At 37.4% G+C, this 19,125-nt stretch overlaps 1 protein-coding gene across 1 annotated transcript in view; it reads left to right on the plus strand.

Moving 5' to 3' along the window:
* cacna1ab (calcium channel, voltage-dependent, P/Q type, alpha 1A subunit, b) overlaps positions 1-19,125 on the plus strand; it is a 255,768-nt gene that overhangs the window by 205,259 nt on the left and 31,384 nt on the right. Inside the window, exons 40-47 of the mRNA XM_038290608.1 lie at positions 617-714; positions 920-1,070; positions 1,185-1,312; positions 1,777-1,873; positions 10,939-11,044; positions 13,267-13,374; positions 16,709-16,812; positions 17,266-17,280. Coding sequence (XP_038146536.1) covers positions 617-714; positions 920-1,070; positions 1,185-1,312; positions 1,777-1,873; positions 10,939-11,044; positions 13,267-13,374; positions 16,709-16,812; positions 17,266-17,280 — 807 coding nt within the window. The remainder of the gene's footprint in view (positions 1-616; positions 715-919; positions 1,071-1,184; positions 1,313-1,776; positions 1,874-10,938; positions 11,045-13,266; positions 13,375-16,708; positions 16,813-17,265; positions 17,281-19,125) is intronic.

Below are 19,125 nucleotides of genomic sequence, written 5' to 3' on the forward strand. Positions count from 1 at the left end.
AAGTGAGTGTATAATTTCTGACCTGCATCTTGTGTTAAAATGAAAAGTATATTTGTGTTTTTTATTAAATTATACCTTCTGTACATTGTCTAATTTTCTAGGGAGGGCATTCTGTATTTCATTATATTATATGATACAAAAGAACTTTGGTGGAAAAAAAGCCACATTAAATAATTTTCTTCACATGCTCACTGATGTTTGTAGTAAAACATATAGAATATATATATGTATTTCTTTTCTGAATATTGCAATACCTGACCTTCTGGTGTAATGGTTCAAAAGATTGGACAAATATCTACCATGTTTTCCACCTTTGAATAATCATTCATTTTAAAGAATAAAGGACTTCAAACTGTTTGAAAATTGTATTGAAATTGTTGCTGATGCTTTTCAAATTTGCCTCTGCATCATTCATATGCAGTCTGTCAAACTGAAAGAAGGATTGTTTTTTTCTTGAGGACGCCACACCTGGTTAAGATCAAGCAATCCAACACATATTATCAACACATATCTGTACTATCTCTCTTTGATCCTATGAAAACAGAGTGTGAGCATAATTTCTGTTAATTTGGTATTATTAATCTTGTTTGTGTTCTTTTCTTATTATATGGTCCAGTTGTTTGGAAACATAGCTATTGATGAGGAGGAAGAAAGTGCCATTGATGAGCACAACAACTTCAGAACCTTCATTATGGCCCTAATGCTGCTATTCAGGTAAGGCATATCTGGATTAGATTATATTTTCTATTTGTTTGTGTTTTTGTGGTGGCAAACATATAATTTAAAGTGGGGTTTATGGAAATTATTTGATGTTCAATTTGTTAAGATGCACTCGTATCATATATCTATATTATAAAAGGGATGATCACTTTATACCTTCTTGGCTGCTTACAAACTCTACCTGTATCGCTAAATGCAGGAGTGCTACAGGTGAGGCGTGGCATGAGATCATGCTGGCGTGCCTGGGAGAGAAAAAATGTGACCCAGACTCAGGAAACACAGGGAAGGAGTGTGGCAGCGTATTCGCCTACACCTATTTTGTCTCCTTTATTTTCCTCTGCTCCTTCCTGGTGAGAAATAATTTCATTTGGATTATCTTTCTTTTTTTTTTACCTAAACCAGAAAATAATTTTTCTCAGTTTTGCTTGATCTTTTTTTATTGATCTTATTTTCCATCCTCCCAGATGCTCAATCTCTTTGTGGCTGTCATCATGGACAATTTTGAGTACTTGACCAGAGACTCGTCTATCCTGGGCCCCCACCATTTAGACGAATATGTAAGAATATGGGCTGAGTACGACCCAGCTGCCTGGTGAGTGGCAAGGACTCATGCTATTACAATTGCAAACATACCAACAAAATGTTTACATATATTACATAAATATTTTAATGCTCTCATTACCACTGAATTTTTCTTCCATCCCCAAATGGGAGAATGTTCTTATGGCAGACCTGGGATGATGAAACGTCATGTGGAGACAGTCGAAGCAAAAATGTTTCCAGGCTAAATCATTACTTTTTTAGCTTCCCTGCCTTCCTTTTTACTTCTAAAATAAAGTTGTATGTTAATTGCATAAATGTTACCCACCCCCTTTTCTGTTTTATTTTTTATCTTTTGGGGTTTGTTGTTTTTTTTTTGGAGTGAATTTAGAGTTCTTATCTTCTCTACATTTTGGTTTTCCTTCTTTTTCTTCTTCCACTCTGTTTCTTTTTTTCCCATCTTTTGGATTCTGTATGCTCCCTCACCTAACTCCCCTCCTTGTATTTTTCTTGCAGCGGGCGCATACATTATAAGGATATGTACAGTTTATTACGAGTTATCTCCCCTCCTCTGGGTCTTGGCAAGAAATGCCCACATAGGGTGGCCTGCAAGGTTTGGACTAAACCTATAAAGCACAAACTTAAACGCAACCTGCTCGCCTTTAAGAGACTGGAATGAATGTTGCTCTTTATCACTATTAAGACAAGTTTTTCTTACTTTTTTTTCTATTTCCATTGGTTTGACTTCAATGTTTGGGTTTGCATTATCCAGTTGTTTTGAATTCATTTCACCATTGAATCATTCCCTTTTTTGGGATGGGGTCTGTTGTTTATGCATTCTGACATGATGATGAGAATGTTTGGGACAATGCAGAAATGCACACACACTCTCTTGCATACAGTCACAAACACACTAATAAAGGTGTGTGAAGCATGAAGTTATACACTGCACTTGCTAATGTCTTTTGATTGAACACTTTGGAAAAAATAACACTTTTGTCTCTTTTATTTTTTTAAATTTCTTCAAAATATGCTTAAGACGTCAGTCATTTGGTGTCTTTTCTTTCTGCTTGCTGTCTAAGTTTGCCTGGGCAGAAAATGACTGAGCAATGTGCATTGATCTGTTTGATTCCGGGTGGGTGGGTTGGGAGATTATATTTCACTAGAGGCACAGACAGAGAAGGTTTGGCCTTGAAACTTTCCCCTTTGACAAAGTTAAATATTTTATTTCTTGCTGCTTTCAGAAAGTGAAACTCATTTGTATTATATTTAGTTTACACATAAAGTAAAAATAATAAAGCTTTGGAAAATATTAAAAGGATTAAGAGGATTCTCAAGCAAATTCCTTTCAAGAAATTGGGAGATCTTCATTATGAGTGAACTGAGGCTGGAGTCAGTGCTTTAAGTAACACTACACATAGATGAGACCTACGCAATGGCTATAAGTGTCTGACCTGGGCTAGGGAGAAAAAGAACAGGGAAGCTGCTCGTTGGTCCAACGTTCTCTTCTTATCAATTCAAGTGGAATTCACATTTTACCTGCTTTTCTGCTGGAGTAGAAAAGCATTCAGGCTACCTGAAGCTCAATATGAAACAGTCAGAAGATTTCAGTTGCCAAGTCATGTAAAAGTGTTGGTCCATTGTGTTTTCTGAAGTCCACAGTTAACACAGCATTATATTTCGAAATATTAGAGTCATTTATTCTGACTTCTGCTGAACAGAAGTTGGTAACCCACACTGAAATTTACCAAAAGCTTGTGTGATAAGGGTGGTACTTTGCTCAGTTTGCCACTAAACTGGTCTGACATTCATAGACACTAGACCCAATAATTAGATGACCTAAAGGCTGCTATCAAAACAAACTGGGCATCCATTACAACTCAGAAGTTTCACAAGCTGGTCACCTACATGCCAGGGTACAATAGTTTAGTGATTCCTGCAAAACAAGATCAAACAAAGTATTGAGTCTTGTGAAAGGAAGATAAATAAATGTATGCTTAAAAGTCCTTTTTATTGATCTTACAAAATAATAAAAATTTAGGACAACTGAATATGTGGAGTTCATAATCTGTAACCGATAATCATCAAAATTAGAAGGAATAAAGGTTTGACATATTTCACACTACAGTATGAGTAATGAATTTATATTTACTTTCATTTTTTTACTTTTAAGAGATATATGTATCTTTGAAGATATGTATATATTATTTAGATCTATATGTCAGTCATTTAACCTTGAAGGTCAGAAGATTTTTTTTCGACAACACATCATCCAGTATTATAACATCTACCCGTATAGTTGATTTAGAGGGGGGGGAAATGTCAAAACATTAGTGGCACCATTTCCAGTGGATAATCATGTCGTTACTTGTGAAAATATGTAGGCTTTTCTATGATTTTGCAGGTTTTGCTAATTGCAAAGTCTTTTTAGCATCTGTACAAGACATTGCATGCAATTAAAGAAGTTTTGTTTTTATAGCTTTTCTACAGAAAAGACAAAGTATTTTAATAAGCAGCATGAGTCAATGCTGATCCAAATACATCAATTTCACCCCGATCTGACCATATAGAAGCTCTGATGCTGAAGTCATTTTTGTGACATTTTACAGCCAATGAGTTGCTGCCTATCAGGTTTCCACCTCTTATGATTATCATCACTAAACACACAGCACCAGGACTTTGTGTAAATTTCCATTTAAAACCTTGCCCCATACTCCAAGCAACTTATATGTGTAGATTGGGGGGCTGATTGCTATGTCCCAATAGGACACCATAATCATTAGGGAATGCAACACAGTCATACCTGCAAGAGGCTGGAATGAACATTTTATTTTTAAGTGGGTCTTATAAACTCTTTCCTGGACTCTCCACCTAAATGCCTTACCAACACTACCTAGCTTATTAACATAGAAAGATTTATTGTCATCTTACAGGATATGAACAAAAACGTATTTGGGGAGCATCTCTTTAAGCAGCTTTAGCTTTCTTACACCGACAGAGTTTTATTTACACTTGCAGATGAATCTAACCATACTGAAATAACAAGGCCAAACCTCATCTGTTTGTATTGCTGGTAAAGATGGCAGAGGAAAAGGGGAAGGGTGTGTGTGTGTGCGATTTAGGGGATGGATTCCAAAGGTTTTGTGTCCACCAGTACCCTCTTATTAAATATCTGTGCTGACAGATGTTTTTGAAAAGAGTGTAAGTTCTGCACCGACCAAATAAGGAATTGTTCTGCTGCTGTTCTACCTCTTCTCAAACTAGATCGGCTGCTTCTAAACCCCAAGCCCAGTGGTTTCAGTGTGTTTTAAGACTGAAACGCCTTATTTACAATATTTTATCACTGTTTCCCCATGAAAATGACAGCTGCAGAAAACCAAACCTTCTTGTATCCATGTCCAAACAGAGATCATTTTGATTGAAAAAACATCGAACGTTTAAGATGTCATTGAATTGCTTTAATCTGAACGTTTTTGATCATGTGGTTCAGGAAATGAAGTCCTAATTTGGACTCAAAGTCCTTCAGAAATCCATGAAGGGCTTTCTTGAACATCTGTAAGTGCAGCTATGTGTGGAGAGTCCCGGTGGACACGCGGCCCTAATAACAGACTGCATTGACTTATCACAGTGACTCATTCCGATTTCTGCAGTGGCGCTTTTCTCAGCCTGCTAGAAGCCTCGCTGTCAGTTCTATCCGAGTGGCAAAAGTGGGCAAAGACCAAAAGAATAATAAATAATCATTCCCTTTTCACCTCGTATAGAACGGTAACACACTAACTAACTTAACATAAATGAAACCTCCTCTTTAAACCCTTTTTTGCCTAATTCTAATCTTTCTCCTTACCCTTCTTTTCCTCCCTCCACATTTCTGTAAAAATACCAGACTGTAAAGGGCACATAAAACACCCTCTTGTTCTCTATCGTTTTCCCTCTATCTCTTTTCTCTCACCACAGCAACCACATTTCCACAGTGACCAAAACAATAACCTCTGTGTATTTGTCCCCCCCTACCCTTCCTTTCCTTTGTTGTTTCTTTTTTTTACTCCTCGTGTTTCTGCCCCCAAACACACCTCTGTGTGTGTCCCCTAAATGCTCCACATTCCTACCCTCTGTTATGTTTTTTTTTTTTTTCATTTTCACGTTGTCTGTCTTCGTTTTGTCCGTTGTGTGTCAATGTGTGCGTGTTGAACGCATGTGCCCATGTGATGTCTGTTTGTTGTGGCCACTCCAGCGGTCGGATCAGTTACACAGACATGTATCAGATGCTAAGACACATGTGTCCGCCGCTAGGCCTCGGGAAGAGGTGTCCCGCCCGGGTCGCCTATAAGGTAGACTCGCCCCCACCTTACCCCTCCACCCTGTTGATTATTTTTCCCTTTCTATTATTCCTTTCTTTTCACATTTATCCCTCAATCCCATTTCTCTCCTTACTCTTCCCCATCGCCGGGGAGAACCTCTCTTTCACCAGCTGAAACCTTGCTGTTTCTCTCCTCCCTCTAATCACCCTCTTCCATCCACTGCCCCATCCTTTTTACCTCCTTCAAGTGGTGTTCTCCTCATTGTTTGTTAGTGGTGGTTGTGGTGGTGGTGGTGGTGAGCGATGTCCTCTCTTCTCTTTCTCCGACCGTGGGGATGGAGGGATGGGCTTTTGTTGTGCAGTCAAGTAAAGTAATAGTGGAGTGGCAGTGAGTCCTCTTTTATTTGCTCCTGTCATACCGCAGAAGTAAGGGAATGCGGGAGGTTTTGCCAGTCCTTCTGCAATCTGCACAGACTCATTCACATACACTTGGACACATACAAACAATACAAAACATTAGGCAATCAGCAAAATCCTTTGTGTGCAACCAAAATAAACACCAAAGTGATAAAGTTAGTTAAACATTAGAGGAAACTCAACACTTTAAATCAAGTTCTGCTGAATTTTCCCATTTATGGCATCTGTTGGTAAAAAAAACTAAAGCAATGTAGAATCTACACACAAAAAATATACTATATGAATAAAATATGGTACCTAACCTTAATATGTTTTTTAGTCAATTAGAAACTATGACTTGATTTACATTGGTGTTACATATAGTTATAGTGTCTTCATGCATAACAAAAGCAGCAATGTCAACCTTGAAGCCAGATTTTTTTTTTTTTTTCATAACCTCTTCTGTGTTTAACACACAAACAGCAGTTAAAATGGGAATGTATAACTCAAGGCAACATTCACACAGTTTGACTCTCTGCCTGCACAGCGGGTGCAGAAGGACCGGTGAGGGTTTCTGTCTTCAGTCTTCTGCGCCTCTTATTTCTGCGGATGACTTATAAGTTGCCGTAAACACATGCCCACATCCACCTGTATTCATATCAATGGAATTTTATTCAAGTAAAATCAGATTTAAAAATGTTTTAACCCTTCTTGGGGCTATGACCACCAGGAAAATGTTTCATGTTAAAATTTTTTGCATTTAATTTGTCTTTGTCATCTTTCTCTCTGTTCTTCTGTAAACCTATGCTCTTGCTCTATATTCGTGCCATCCAGGTTCACTAAAACAGCATTGTTAATAAGGCATCTAATGAGTTAAGATTCCTATTAATTAACAGTTCAACATGTTACTGACATTATTAATATTGTCTTACATGTTTAAAATGAAAGAGGCAAATGCTACAAGCCATGATCCAAAACACAGTAAAATTGATCCATTTTCCATCATGCTTTATCCCAGCTGGGGTCGCGAGGGGTGTTGCTGCCTATCTCCAGCTGTCTACTGGCGAGAGGCGGGGTACTCCCTACACAGGTCGCCAGTCCATCGCAGGGAAACACAGAGACACACAACTATTCACGCACACTCTCACACCTAAAAAGAATTTAGGGAAGCCAATGAACTTTACAGTCAAGTTTTTTGACTGTGGGAGGAAGCTGGAGTACCCACTTATGCTCAGGGACAACATGCAAACTTGATGTAGTAAGAGTATGGAAGCCTGGAATCGAACTTGGAACCTTCTTGCTGCAAGGCAGCAGTGCTACCCACCACGCCACTGTGTGGCCCAAGCAAATAAAATAAATTCCAAACAGTAATTTTAGTATATATAAATGATGGGAAAACATGAGACTAGTAATTATAGAGTATTAATGGTTTAGAGAGAATGATCTTACACAACAACACAAATAAAACTCTAACCAAAAGTGACAGTGCTTTTTACATTAGTAGGTCTATATTGCATATGGTCTGCTGAAGGATCTCTCTGTCTGGAGAGTTTAAAGTTTTAGAAATATGCTATGCATGGAGAGGATACCAAGTCCTCCTGCAGCCTGCAGACCATCCTCACTGGCCTAGTTGTATGCAACCCCTTTGGGTGCAAGCACAACTAATTGAGCTGGGTCTACTTTGATCCCCTTAATTGACACAGAAACAATTGCCCCATTTATGTTACCCTTTTGAAACTGCCAAGAGCAGTCTGAGCTCGGAACTGAGATGATTGTTGATTTCATATGGAATGCAGCTTAACTGGACTGTGCCAGACACAACCGGGTTGTTGTGAACAGGTGAAGAGATCTGGATTTTAAAAATCTCTTCACCTGTTCACAAACTTCTTCTCAGCCTATTGACAATAAACAGCATCAAAAGAGCCTGGGATGATGCCAAGACAGAGGCTCTCAATGAAATTTTGGCGGAGCACGCTATCCAGGCACATAAGTTCCTGGATGATATGAGTGCCGACATTTTTGTTGTGTAATTCACGCCTTGAGAGCTGTAAAATCATGGACCGAGGAGGCGAGTAACCAATGTGTAAATGGTCACAAGAACCAAGCTCCGCATGGTTAACTGATCCAATCTGGTCCGAACTCGGCTGGGATTGGTTTCAGAGGGGTAGTGTAAATGGGGCAATACAGAGTGCAGTTGTCGGCATGGAAAACCACATAGAATCAGGGAGAGCTAACCCTCAAAAGGGGGGCAATAAGAATTTCGTCTGTCACAGATGATATGCATGGAAGATATATGAGAAAAGGCTAAGTGGGACTTGAGACATAGAAGTGGCTTGAGAGAGTTTGATTTGGACTCAAACTTCAAGGTGAAGGCTGAAATACGTTAAAACCTGGAAGAGGTTGAATTAACTGAAATTTACAATATGGTAAATTATTTAAAAGCAACCCACCTTTTAAGGTCTCTAGTGTTTATTGCATCTGGATGGATTATTTATTTATTTATTTATCTTATATGAACCCTTTATTTGTCGTTCCTGCCATTTTCTGTTTAAAAAATGCTCAACTGCTCCGTCTTACTCAAGAGTCCTAATTTTTATTTTAATAAATTTTTCTTTGGTCTGCCTTTAATTTCAGTTTTTCTGTCCCTCTGCTTCTGTCTACTTCTCCAACAAATTGTCTGTAAACAATCACAAACATCATTTTTTCATCCTTTTGATCATCCAGACATACACTTTTTTTTTTTACTGTACTCTTACTATTTGATCTCTCCACTGTTTTCTTGTTATAGTGGTTAGCTTATCCCTGGAGTACATTTCATAATGTAGTTCAGATTTTTAGGTTTACATTGAATCAAGTTGTATGAAATAGTCTATTTAGAGGTCCCTAGAAGATCAGGAAGATGTGGAATAAAAATGGGACAGTTGAAACTATTATTACCTACAAGGTTGATGTTCTTGATTTAATTTATAGTTGACAACATAATTCTACCTTAGAAAAAATAAAAACTTTAATTGATTATTGCTACTTCCTGAACTGACGTCTTTACCTATGTCAGTGTTGTTTTAGTCTTTGTCTCAATCTTTTGTGGTGTTTTGTAATTTTCAGCCACTCTTTTTCTCTTTCTCAACACAGACACACTTAGACTTCCATTTAACCCTAGAATATTAATATCTTTTCATTCTTCTTGATGTATTTCACTGTTTCCACAAACCTCTCTCCCTCTGCATTCTTGACCTCCCCTTTTACCTGTAACTACATCTCATGAACAGTCCTACATTGACCAAGCTAGCTCTACTTACTGTCCCCATCATGCAACCCCCTTTATAATCCCTTTCTTCTTATCTTAGAATATTGCAGATGTAATGACTGGTTGGTCGAAAACAAAAATAAGAACAAAATAGAAAAAACATCATCTCTTATGCCCCTTAAGGTTTTTTTTCTCCATTCAGACAATGCTGCAACTCAAATCCCTTTTAGTACTTAAATCCAGACAATGCACCCTTTTGGCATTGAGAGAGATCCTGGCATTAAATAAAGTGGTACTATTGTGGTTTGATTTGACTTTGATCAATGGATCACCAAATGAGAAATTATAGAGGCCAAAAAAATTACACGTAAATATTTTTTTTCCCAAAGGTAATTCCTGTGAATTGAGGATACTCTCTTTGCGTGGATGCACGGCTGCTTGTTTTGTAAAACTATTTATTCAAGTTGTGGGGAGTGGGTAGGGTGGATGAGTTGGGGCTTTAAATTATTTGAGAGTGAAGTGAAAGCATGTTGCATGTTTTGTTTGTTTGCATTTTGGGATTTTGACTCGGATTGTTGTGTGTCGTTTGCATGTAGTTTTTTTTTTTGTTGCATGGCTATGGGTAACATAAAAGTTGTTGCATCCTGAGCCCTGCAAGTGTTGGTGGATGCCCTTGCCTACCATGTCACTTGGCTTGGGCATCCCCGACACTCATGCACACTCAGGAACACAGGAGCATGTACACAGGCCCGCCGCCATGTCGTGCCTTCCATCGTGAGTGCCCAACGCTCATGTTCGTAGGTAAATCGGATGGATGCCAGCTGGTCAGGATAGGTACAGCAAGCGACCCAAGCTGGACAAGCTTGCTTCGTCCTATCTGCAGTTTTCTCCATCTGTTTTACCAAGCATAGATATGTGAAGATAGGGAACCTCCTTACAGGTAGGGGGAGCTCAATAGCAGGTGCCATGGTTAAATGAAACAATAGCTGTCTCCTGAAAATGCAGAACTAAACCAGTGATACTTCTGTTGCTCTTCAGTCAATTGGTTTTTGTCTCCATAGGACTCCAATTAAGTTATCTTAATTGCAGTCTGTGAAAATAAGTGTTTAGGTGGGGAAAGAGGGTTGGATAAGGGTGGCAGCGGTGGGGGTTTGGGCACGTTGGTGTATGTTTACTGTCATATACATATATATTTATATATATAATTCTATATGTGTGCAACAACAGAAATGTGTAAATGCACATAAGCATTCACACATATAGGGAACATGGGCACAGGTTGGGTCGGATGCCATTTTGGCTCTGATTGTTCTTCCTTTGTGGTTTTGCAGCTCTCACAGTTGCTTAGCAGCATTGGATAGTTGTGCTGTCGTATAGAGTATCACTGCAGAAACAGGAGACACCAGGACTTACTTTTACAAGTTTCAATCGAGAAAATGCCTAAAAATACCCAAATTAAGTAGCATGCTTAACACATGAAAGCTAAACGTTTGCTGATTTAGCTGGTTATTTAAGACCTGATTAAGTTTAGTGACTGGAAGCGTTGTCTTTCTTGCTTTAGGAGATAAAACCTACAAACTGGGCGAATCAAGTTAAACTTTAACCGGCTGTGTCTATGGAGCTCTCTCAAACCTGCCCCCTCCTCCTTACCCTTTCCCCATCCTTGAGATTTAGGACACCCCACCTTAGTGAGGACACCTCCCTTTCTCATCCTCTCATCCTGACTGGTTCTCCACAGAGGCTACTTCGCATGGATCTACCGGTCGCTGATGACAACACAGTGCATTTTAACTCCACCCTCATGGCTCTGATCAGGACAGCACTGGATATAAAGATTGCCAAGGGTATGATTTAAAATTTAACACAAATTATCTCTTTAGCTATATATGTGCATCCCAATTAATTCAACATTAACCTCAAATAATGGATTAATTACACAGAGAAATGTGAAATAAATGGACAAACTAAATGATCATCAGAAAAGAGGAGCACTGCCCAATAAAAAGTTCAGTCCTTACCTCTTTACCACCAAAAAAGCTTTTGTTGTTGACCTTTCAACAGGAATTACTTAATTAATTCTACCTCAGATTAGAATTATTTCCTCTGCTGGTGTTACACTTCATGTCACAAATATTGCAGCAAGTGTAATCTGTGTTTTGAAAAGTGGCGCCATACTTTTGAGCACTTTCTATAAGCCATGCTTGCTCTATTGACTGTATTGACTGTACCAACAGCTACTAATGTCATCACAACTTTCTGTATGCAATACTATATTCATGTCCGGCACAGAAAATTACCTAGTCTCTCTCTCCCTCTGTGTCACAGTGATGCATTAAATACCTAAAGATGGTACAGTTTGATCTTACCTGAATAGGTCCTTTTTAATATTGAGAGATTTGGTCATCAGCTAAAAAAAATACCAAATTCTGTACCTATCTCTTGGCTAAACATGAGGAATTTGGTCCATGAACTATGAGCAATGGCCAGAGTCTTCAATAAGAATTTACTCTCAGTACTTTCATGGATGATGTTATCCCAAATCTGTTTCAAACAATACAGGCTATAAAGGCTATAAACATATTTATTAGTTCAAGGCCCTTATTCATTCTGAAGGAATTGGGTTGCTAACTTATCTATCTAACAAACGATGCTGGGGTGGTCTTAATTTCTCACCTCCCAACAGAATGTGTCCAAAAGCTGCGAAGTAGGTGGAAGGATAATTCTTGCCACAGCTACAGATTCAAGGAGCCTTCCATCGGGGCCCTTGGTTTAGGTTTTTGAGAGCCATTGCTAGGTCATGAAATCCAGGAAATTCAGCCTGAAACGTAAACTAGTGTTAGCACCTTCAGACTTGCTTGAGAGTGAGAAGTGCTCATAATGTATTGAATACTCTCAGGAACTACTCTGCAGTTGCTTGGTTTGATGATGGCTTAATACTTTTGTACACTCTCCTTCTATAATACTATAGAACTACTTTTATTTGAAAGTAACATAAATGCCCAGTGAATGGTCTTTTAACAACTGAATCTGCATAGTAAACCTGACCATGGGATTTGTGCAGTAGACACTGGACAGTTTGCTGGCCTGTCTTTGTAATGCTCACAGCTGACCGAACCAAGGCAGCTATATAATTGGTTGCACCGTTGGGAATCTCTGACAACCGACATCCAGAAAAAGGGGTTTCGTTTCTTACCCTGTCCTTGGGGACACTACGTAGAGGCTCAAACTGGCAAGCAACTGGTTACAGGAAGCCCCCACCTACAGTGGATCCCTTGGACAGTAACACACACACTGCTGTTTTATGGTGATTATGAGGGTTCAGAAATGCAACCTTAATGGCTCTACCCTGACAGGAATTTCTTAACCAAGTCAGTAAATGGCCATTTAATCCTTTGATGTCAGCTTAGCACACTGTTGTGCCACCCCTCAGTAAATGTCCCCATTACACTTAGGGCAATGACATTCACTTTTCTAATTTTGCAGAGGTTTTTTTTTTTTGTTTTTTTTCTTGGACAGAACTTTCAGTGGGTTTTCCTATACAGTGGTTAAGTCCAAATCCATATTGCTCCTCCAACACCTTTGTTTTGGCTGTTACATGTTTGCACTGAAAACAATGTATGTACATCCAAATTTTCTGAAATTAAAAAAAGTTGTTATGCCTTAAGTGGTCAGGTATTAACATGAAAATTACTAGAAATCAACATTTAAAAAAGACGACTCTGTGTAAATAATTCTATAAATTGGTTTCAGGTTTCAATTTTATTTTTCAAATGTATTATAAGGGTGATGTTTTAACTAAAATAGGCCAAATACAGAATGTTAGGTTGCAGTTTTTCTTCATTCTTCTTTACAAATATAGTAGATTAAATCTCTGCCTGAAACAAACTAATTATTCTTCTGTTTTGGGGTGAATGTTTACACGTGTGAGAATTTATATCCATGGTCTTAATATGCTTAATTTGCCTCCCATGTGTATCTTCTTTCCCTGGTTTTATATGTTTTTAATTTATGCCATGGATGCAAATATTCAATATGTATGTGGATGCTTGGTTGTGGGCTAACATAGGTGGTGCAGATAAGCACCAGATGGATGCAGAGCTGAGAAAAGAGATGATGGCTATCTGGCCAAATTTATCACAGAAGACTCTGGACCTGCTGGTTACTCCGCACAAGGGTAAGTTACAGGGAAACAGCTGGTGTTGGGCATAGTGGTGTATAGTATTTGTGTCCAATCACCGACTCACCAAGAGGACAGCTTATACCAGTCAGTGTCATTCACTGCTTTGCACCTCCTGATCAGAAATCTGCAGCATAAACAAATATTAGTGTTACTTAGTTCTTACATACATGTATACATCCAACAGTTAATTTTACAATCCATGCTACATGTCAGTCACAGTTTTAAAGTCAAGCATAGACTATATTAGCTGCAGGCCATTCTAGTCCAGGGGAAGATGCTTGTGTTGTTTTAATTTGATTCTATAAGACCTACAACAGAGAATGACTTTATGAAGATGTTTTTCTGTGATGGTAGCATTTTAAAAATATATACCGTGAAGAAACATGAAGGGCCAACTACTTACTTTTCATCGATGGTCTGCAAAAGTTTAGGCTTTCGCAGGTAGTTGCAGAAGTGGTTGTTAAAGGTATTGGGCCTCATGTAGTCATATATTTATATGCTTGTTGAAGCTCACTTTAATTCCTTACAGTATATGCTATAAAGTAATTTAGACTCTATATAAATGTCACCATATGATACAGCTTGCAATAGTTGAGTTTTAGGTGTAAATATCTGGGAGATAGGAAAGACAGACAATTTAAAGTGCTGTATGTGAAAGGAATTAGCATAAAGCTAATTAGATAATACATGAATAATACAGGTAGAAGTTAGTACTGTTTTACCTCAGCCTGTGCCTTGTGTTAAGGCAAAATAAAGATAAGCCCTTTTTTAACATTAGTGTAAAAATCATGAATTTAATAGTATCTTATATTGGTTGTTTAGCAGTCCTTACCTCAAACGAGAAGGAAAGATATTTTTATAACATTCCAAGTTTAACAGTAGGTTCTATAAAACCCTTTAAATAGCAAGTTGTTTGTCCTTCTCTTTTTTTTTCAGAAAGTTATATATTTAGCTCTCTGTTTAAACAGCCCATACTGGGAATTTGTTCACCATCTTTGCTGTTAAACCACATTGTTATCTATAAATTAAGATGCTGAACCAAGAATATAGTCTTTTGTTATACATACAAAATACACAGCCCAACTCTGATTATGTGTAACCACAGCACACACTACACGCACAGTAAACTGTACATGCATTTATTCAAAGATGCATTACAAATCCATACCCACACTAATAACCTCTCAACCCACTCTGTTGCTGGTATCAGGGGTGCCTGCTATAGAAGATCCTCTATAGAAGTCTTTTCACTACAGGAAAATAAAACTCAGTTGCATATGAGCTCAGCTGCTAATTTTAAAAGAATGGAATGCTAGTATTTACTATACTAAACATACTATTATTCTGCATGTTTTGGAGTATAGACAACTTGTTACATGCATGATTGAATAGAATATCATCTATCTACTATTCTTTCAAAAGCTAAGTGAAATCCGACTGCAATAACGAGACGACTGTATAAATGGAAGGATTGTAGAATCAGTTTTGAATATGAAGGACAAAGCAGCCACGCCGCTTTGAAAACTGCAATGGGAAATTTTAAAGATTTTGAAAAACTATTTAACAAGAAAAAAGCTCAATATTTTTCTTACTCTAAGTGTTTTTATGTTTTTATTTCTAAACTCTGGAACTTTAGGGCTAGAGTTTTTAGAAAAAAATTGAGCACGTGTTTTCTAGGAATTATTAGTTTACTTTGTCTGTATTTCTTAGTGAGGTGGCTTAATCGTCCCTAGCTCTAATAAACTTTGAGAACATAACTGTACAATAAAGAGAATGTTCACTATTGCATAAAGCACAAACTCTGCCTGTGAAAAGACTACAAGCTTTTCTGTGCTAATAACTGTACAGTGTTGTATTATTGTGTTTGTTTACACCAGCAATGGTTACAGCTATTTTTAGGATTCTTTAGAAGAAGAAAAACCTTGGTTGTAGCGTACCTCCACACAGATTGCCACAACTGCTAACAATAAAAAAAAAAAAACTACATAAATGAAATACATTTATACTCTGAAATACTACCTTGGCATATAAAAATGCTGCCATTTTTAACAGCAGGTCTGTTTTGGTTCCTCCTCTTACCAGAAATATACTAACAAATAGTTCAAGTAAGAGTATTGCCTTCGATCCAAACAAAACCACTGGACTGTTTTTTCCAAGTTTGATGACGTTTCACTGCCCATCCAGAAAGCTTTCTCATTTCAAAATGGAGTAATGTGGAGCTCAAGGCTTTATAGAGTAGCCCAACAAAAGCCTTGATGTGGCTTAAGAAACATGCAAAATAAACCGAAACAGCTCCAACCCTTGTAATGGGTAGTCGTTGAAGTTGTTGTTGGCCTGCCATTTAAACCGAAACTGGCCCATGCCTCTGTAATGGGGAGTCGTTAGGGTCAGGAGCGATGTTTCGACCACCTGCATGGCAATGAGGATTGAGGTGATAGTGGGAAGGAAACTACTCAAAGCTGCGTTATAGGTTTTCGAGAGCTGTAACCTGAGCCCTCCTCCTCTGTTTAAGGTTGGTTGAGAATGACTAACTTGGATGAGTAAGAACTTCCACCAGCAGAAGGCAAATATTTTTTTTAGTATGGCTTTTTGAACATTATTTTGTAATGTAAATTATTTTTTATGGAGGTTTAATGATCCTGAGATGCAACTTTTTTGCCCAAGTTTTATGATCACAAGCTTTGGCTGTGTTTTGCTCTCTTTTATGCCTTTCCTACTCTGTGAAATGTCAGAGTATTGTACCATTGCTCTGACCGTAGACATTAAGTTGAAAAGCTATTGTCTTGTTTTTCTTGTGTTACAAAGATCGGCATACAGCTTATATTTTAATGGGAAGATTATTTGCTTTCCTATTTTGAAGAGTGCCACATAATATTTAACCCCCAAAGAAACATCAAGTCATGGATTACTTATTAAAAACACGTTATTACACTTAAAACAATAAAAATGAGCATTGGCTGTCATTTTTTATATCATCTTAGAAGTAAAATTATTTGATTTATCCTATTCTATAACATTTATATATGTATAACGTATTGAATTATGCTGTATGTATCCTGGTTAGGAGAAAAAATGACTGAGTATAAAAAATTGGTTTGATTTCTTACCAGTCCTTGCTTTTCATTTTAGTTTTTAAACTTCAAACTTAGATTCTATTGGTGTTAAAAGAAAAAAAGATCACAGCTGTCACCATTGCTGATCTATTTTGCATGCTGTTGTATATTTCTCTGTGTTTCTGTGTTTTGTCCCCACTCCCATATCCCCCTCATGGCTCAGGGTCCCATCTCGCTCCGGTCTAATCTTCCAGGGTAACTTGTCATTTTTTCAGCAGCCACAGACTTGACAGTGGGCAAAATCTACGCTGCCATGATGATCATGGAATACTACAGACAGAGCAAGACCAAAAAGATGCAGGCCCTGCGAGAGGAACAGGTAGACCCCGCCAGGCATCTCTGGGAAAGCTCCAACGTGCACAAACCTTTTATGTTCTTGTATTCTTGCTAGGCATCTTTATACGATACATCTGCACCTTTGATTAAATGTACTCTGTTTGTTAATATGGAAATAATGATTAAAACATAGTTAAATTATATAAAGATGCTATTTCAACCAACCTTCTTTTGCTCTAGATAAATGCTCTACCTTTTTTGTTTTTGCATGTATCCTAAAGTTTTATATAGCATCGTGTTGCACACTTGGTCTCCTTTAATCTTTTGCAAGTTAACCTTTTCTAAAACGTTGCAACCCTTTTGTTTTATACTGCATTACTTTTTCTCACCTTTCATGTGTTCTGACAGTAACTGCTTTTTTTCTGTTTTGTGTTTTGTTAATTTTTTCTAAATAATGATGATGATGATGATACCACATGGCCTTACCTTTTGTCAGTGCTCCTCCCTTCCTGTTAGTTGATGACTATGAGATGCACTCGCTTCCCACTGTGTCCATGTCTTTGTTCTTTTTTCGATCATTATGTAATCAATTGGAAAACATCTCTCCACTCTTCTTATGCCTCCAAATTCCATGCAGAAATTTGAGGTAGTAATTACATGGATTTAGTCTGTCAAACGTCTGCAAGCTTCATAATCATAATAACAGTTAAAAGACACAAACCCCACTTCCTAACCTTATCAGAGTACCATTTCTCTGTTTGTGTTCTTCAGCATCTCATATAGCAGTCCCAAAAGAGTTCAGATCTTTACTTGAACTCTGATATATTCTAAAAGATGTCAGCTTTTCCTGTTCCCTGACAGGCGGAGGTTAATGAATTAGAACAGATGTTTACTTCTGGTTTTCCATTGAAATGCTACAGTAGTAACATGATCAAACATTTAAAATGCATCTAAGCAAACTGCGTTTTGCCGATACTGTAGCTTCCTCTCACTTTGTTTTCAGTACAGAAGTCTTTAAGTTTTGAGTTTTCTTCCTTCAACCCAATTCCACAAGATGGTTTTTATTACCAGTCCTTATTAATGGGTTGTATTCAATGGCACAATATGCTGCATATGGTGAACAAACTACACAAAAAGGGTAAAGAAATGAGAGTATGAAAGTCCAGTTTGTTTAAATAATATCTATTATGTCTTCTTTTACTATTTTAATATATTTACTATATTTTGCTATTTATATTTTACTATAATTTTACAGCAGTGCTACCCACTGCGCCACTGAGCAGCCCTTGTATGAGGATATGTTTTTTAAATTTTTGCCAATGCAATAAAATTTCAATAGCAATGTAATACAGATAAAAGCTTCAGAAAGATTGCCTAGAATGCCCGCAAGAGATCTATGTGAACTTCCGACAATTATTAGTTTATGAAACTCATACAATATAACATTTTGGATATGGACTGTAAGGCATATTGAAATATAAATAATACTCATATTTATAGAATAAAATTGTGGTTATTAAATTATTGTCCAGCCCTGGCTAGAAAAAAGGACTAACAGTAAAAGTAAAGTCCATTGTAATGGTATTGTTTCACAAAACAATGAAACCAAGAAATGAAACATCTGCATGCTTGACGATACTGCAGAGGAAACTCAATATAGAGTTGAAATTGCAATTTTGTCATAAAAAAAATACTTATTGTAAAAGAAATGTAATTCCTATGTCACAGTAAACAGATACATACTTTGTAGGGTGGAAGGTAGGTTACACAGCATGTTAGATAAATATATCAATAAGCAACTGCTGCAAATCAAATGCTTAAATGCTGCAGAACATTTCTTAAAGGTCCACCACACACACTAAGCAGTCCTCTTTTTAAAATAGATATTGATGAACAAATTAAATACACATCTGCATTGATAAAGCAATTAGCCCAGCATGTTAGTATAGTTCTATTTAAATGAAAATGAGCACATGCAGCTGTAGATGCAGGTTGCAGACCCCTGATTACTGATTTATCTTACTTTTGTGAAATTTCTATTATTAAAAATAAATTAAATACAGCAGTGATTGGAGAGCATGTTAGTCCAATTTAAATGTTTTCCAAAATGTTTGATGTTACAATATCCAAATGTTTTGGTATATTTTTGCACTTCTATTGTACATAACCTCCGCTATGTCTTTTGCTCAATCCAACGTCATCTTGCTTTATTGTTTTCTGTCTTCAACAGTCATACATTGAGTTACAGTATGAAAGGATCAGTGGCGGCTACTGCTTTCTGAAACAGGGGAGGCTCAATGGTTTTAACTCCAAACGTCACATTTTGCATTAACAAATGCTGAAATACATAAAACAT

Source organism: Cyprinodon tularosa, unplaced genomic scaffold (assembly GCF_016077235.1).
Source record: "Cyprinodon tularosa strain WSP-4 unplaced genomic scaffold, ASM1607723v1 ctg285, whole genome shotgun sequence".
Taxonomy (NCBI): domain Eukaryota; kingdom Metazoa; phylum Chordata; class Actinopteri; order Cyprinodontiformes; family Cyprinodontidae; genus Cyprinodon; species Cyprinodon tularosa.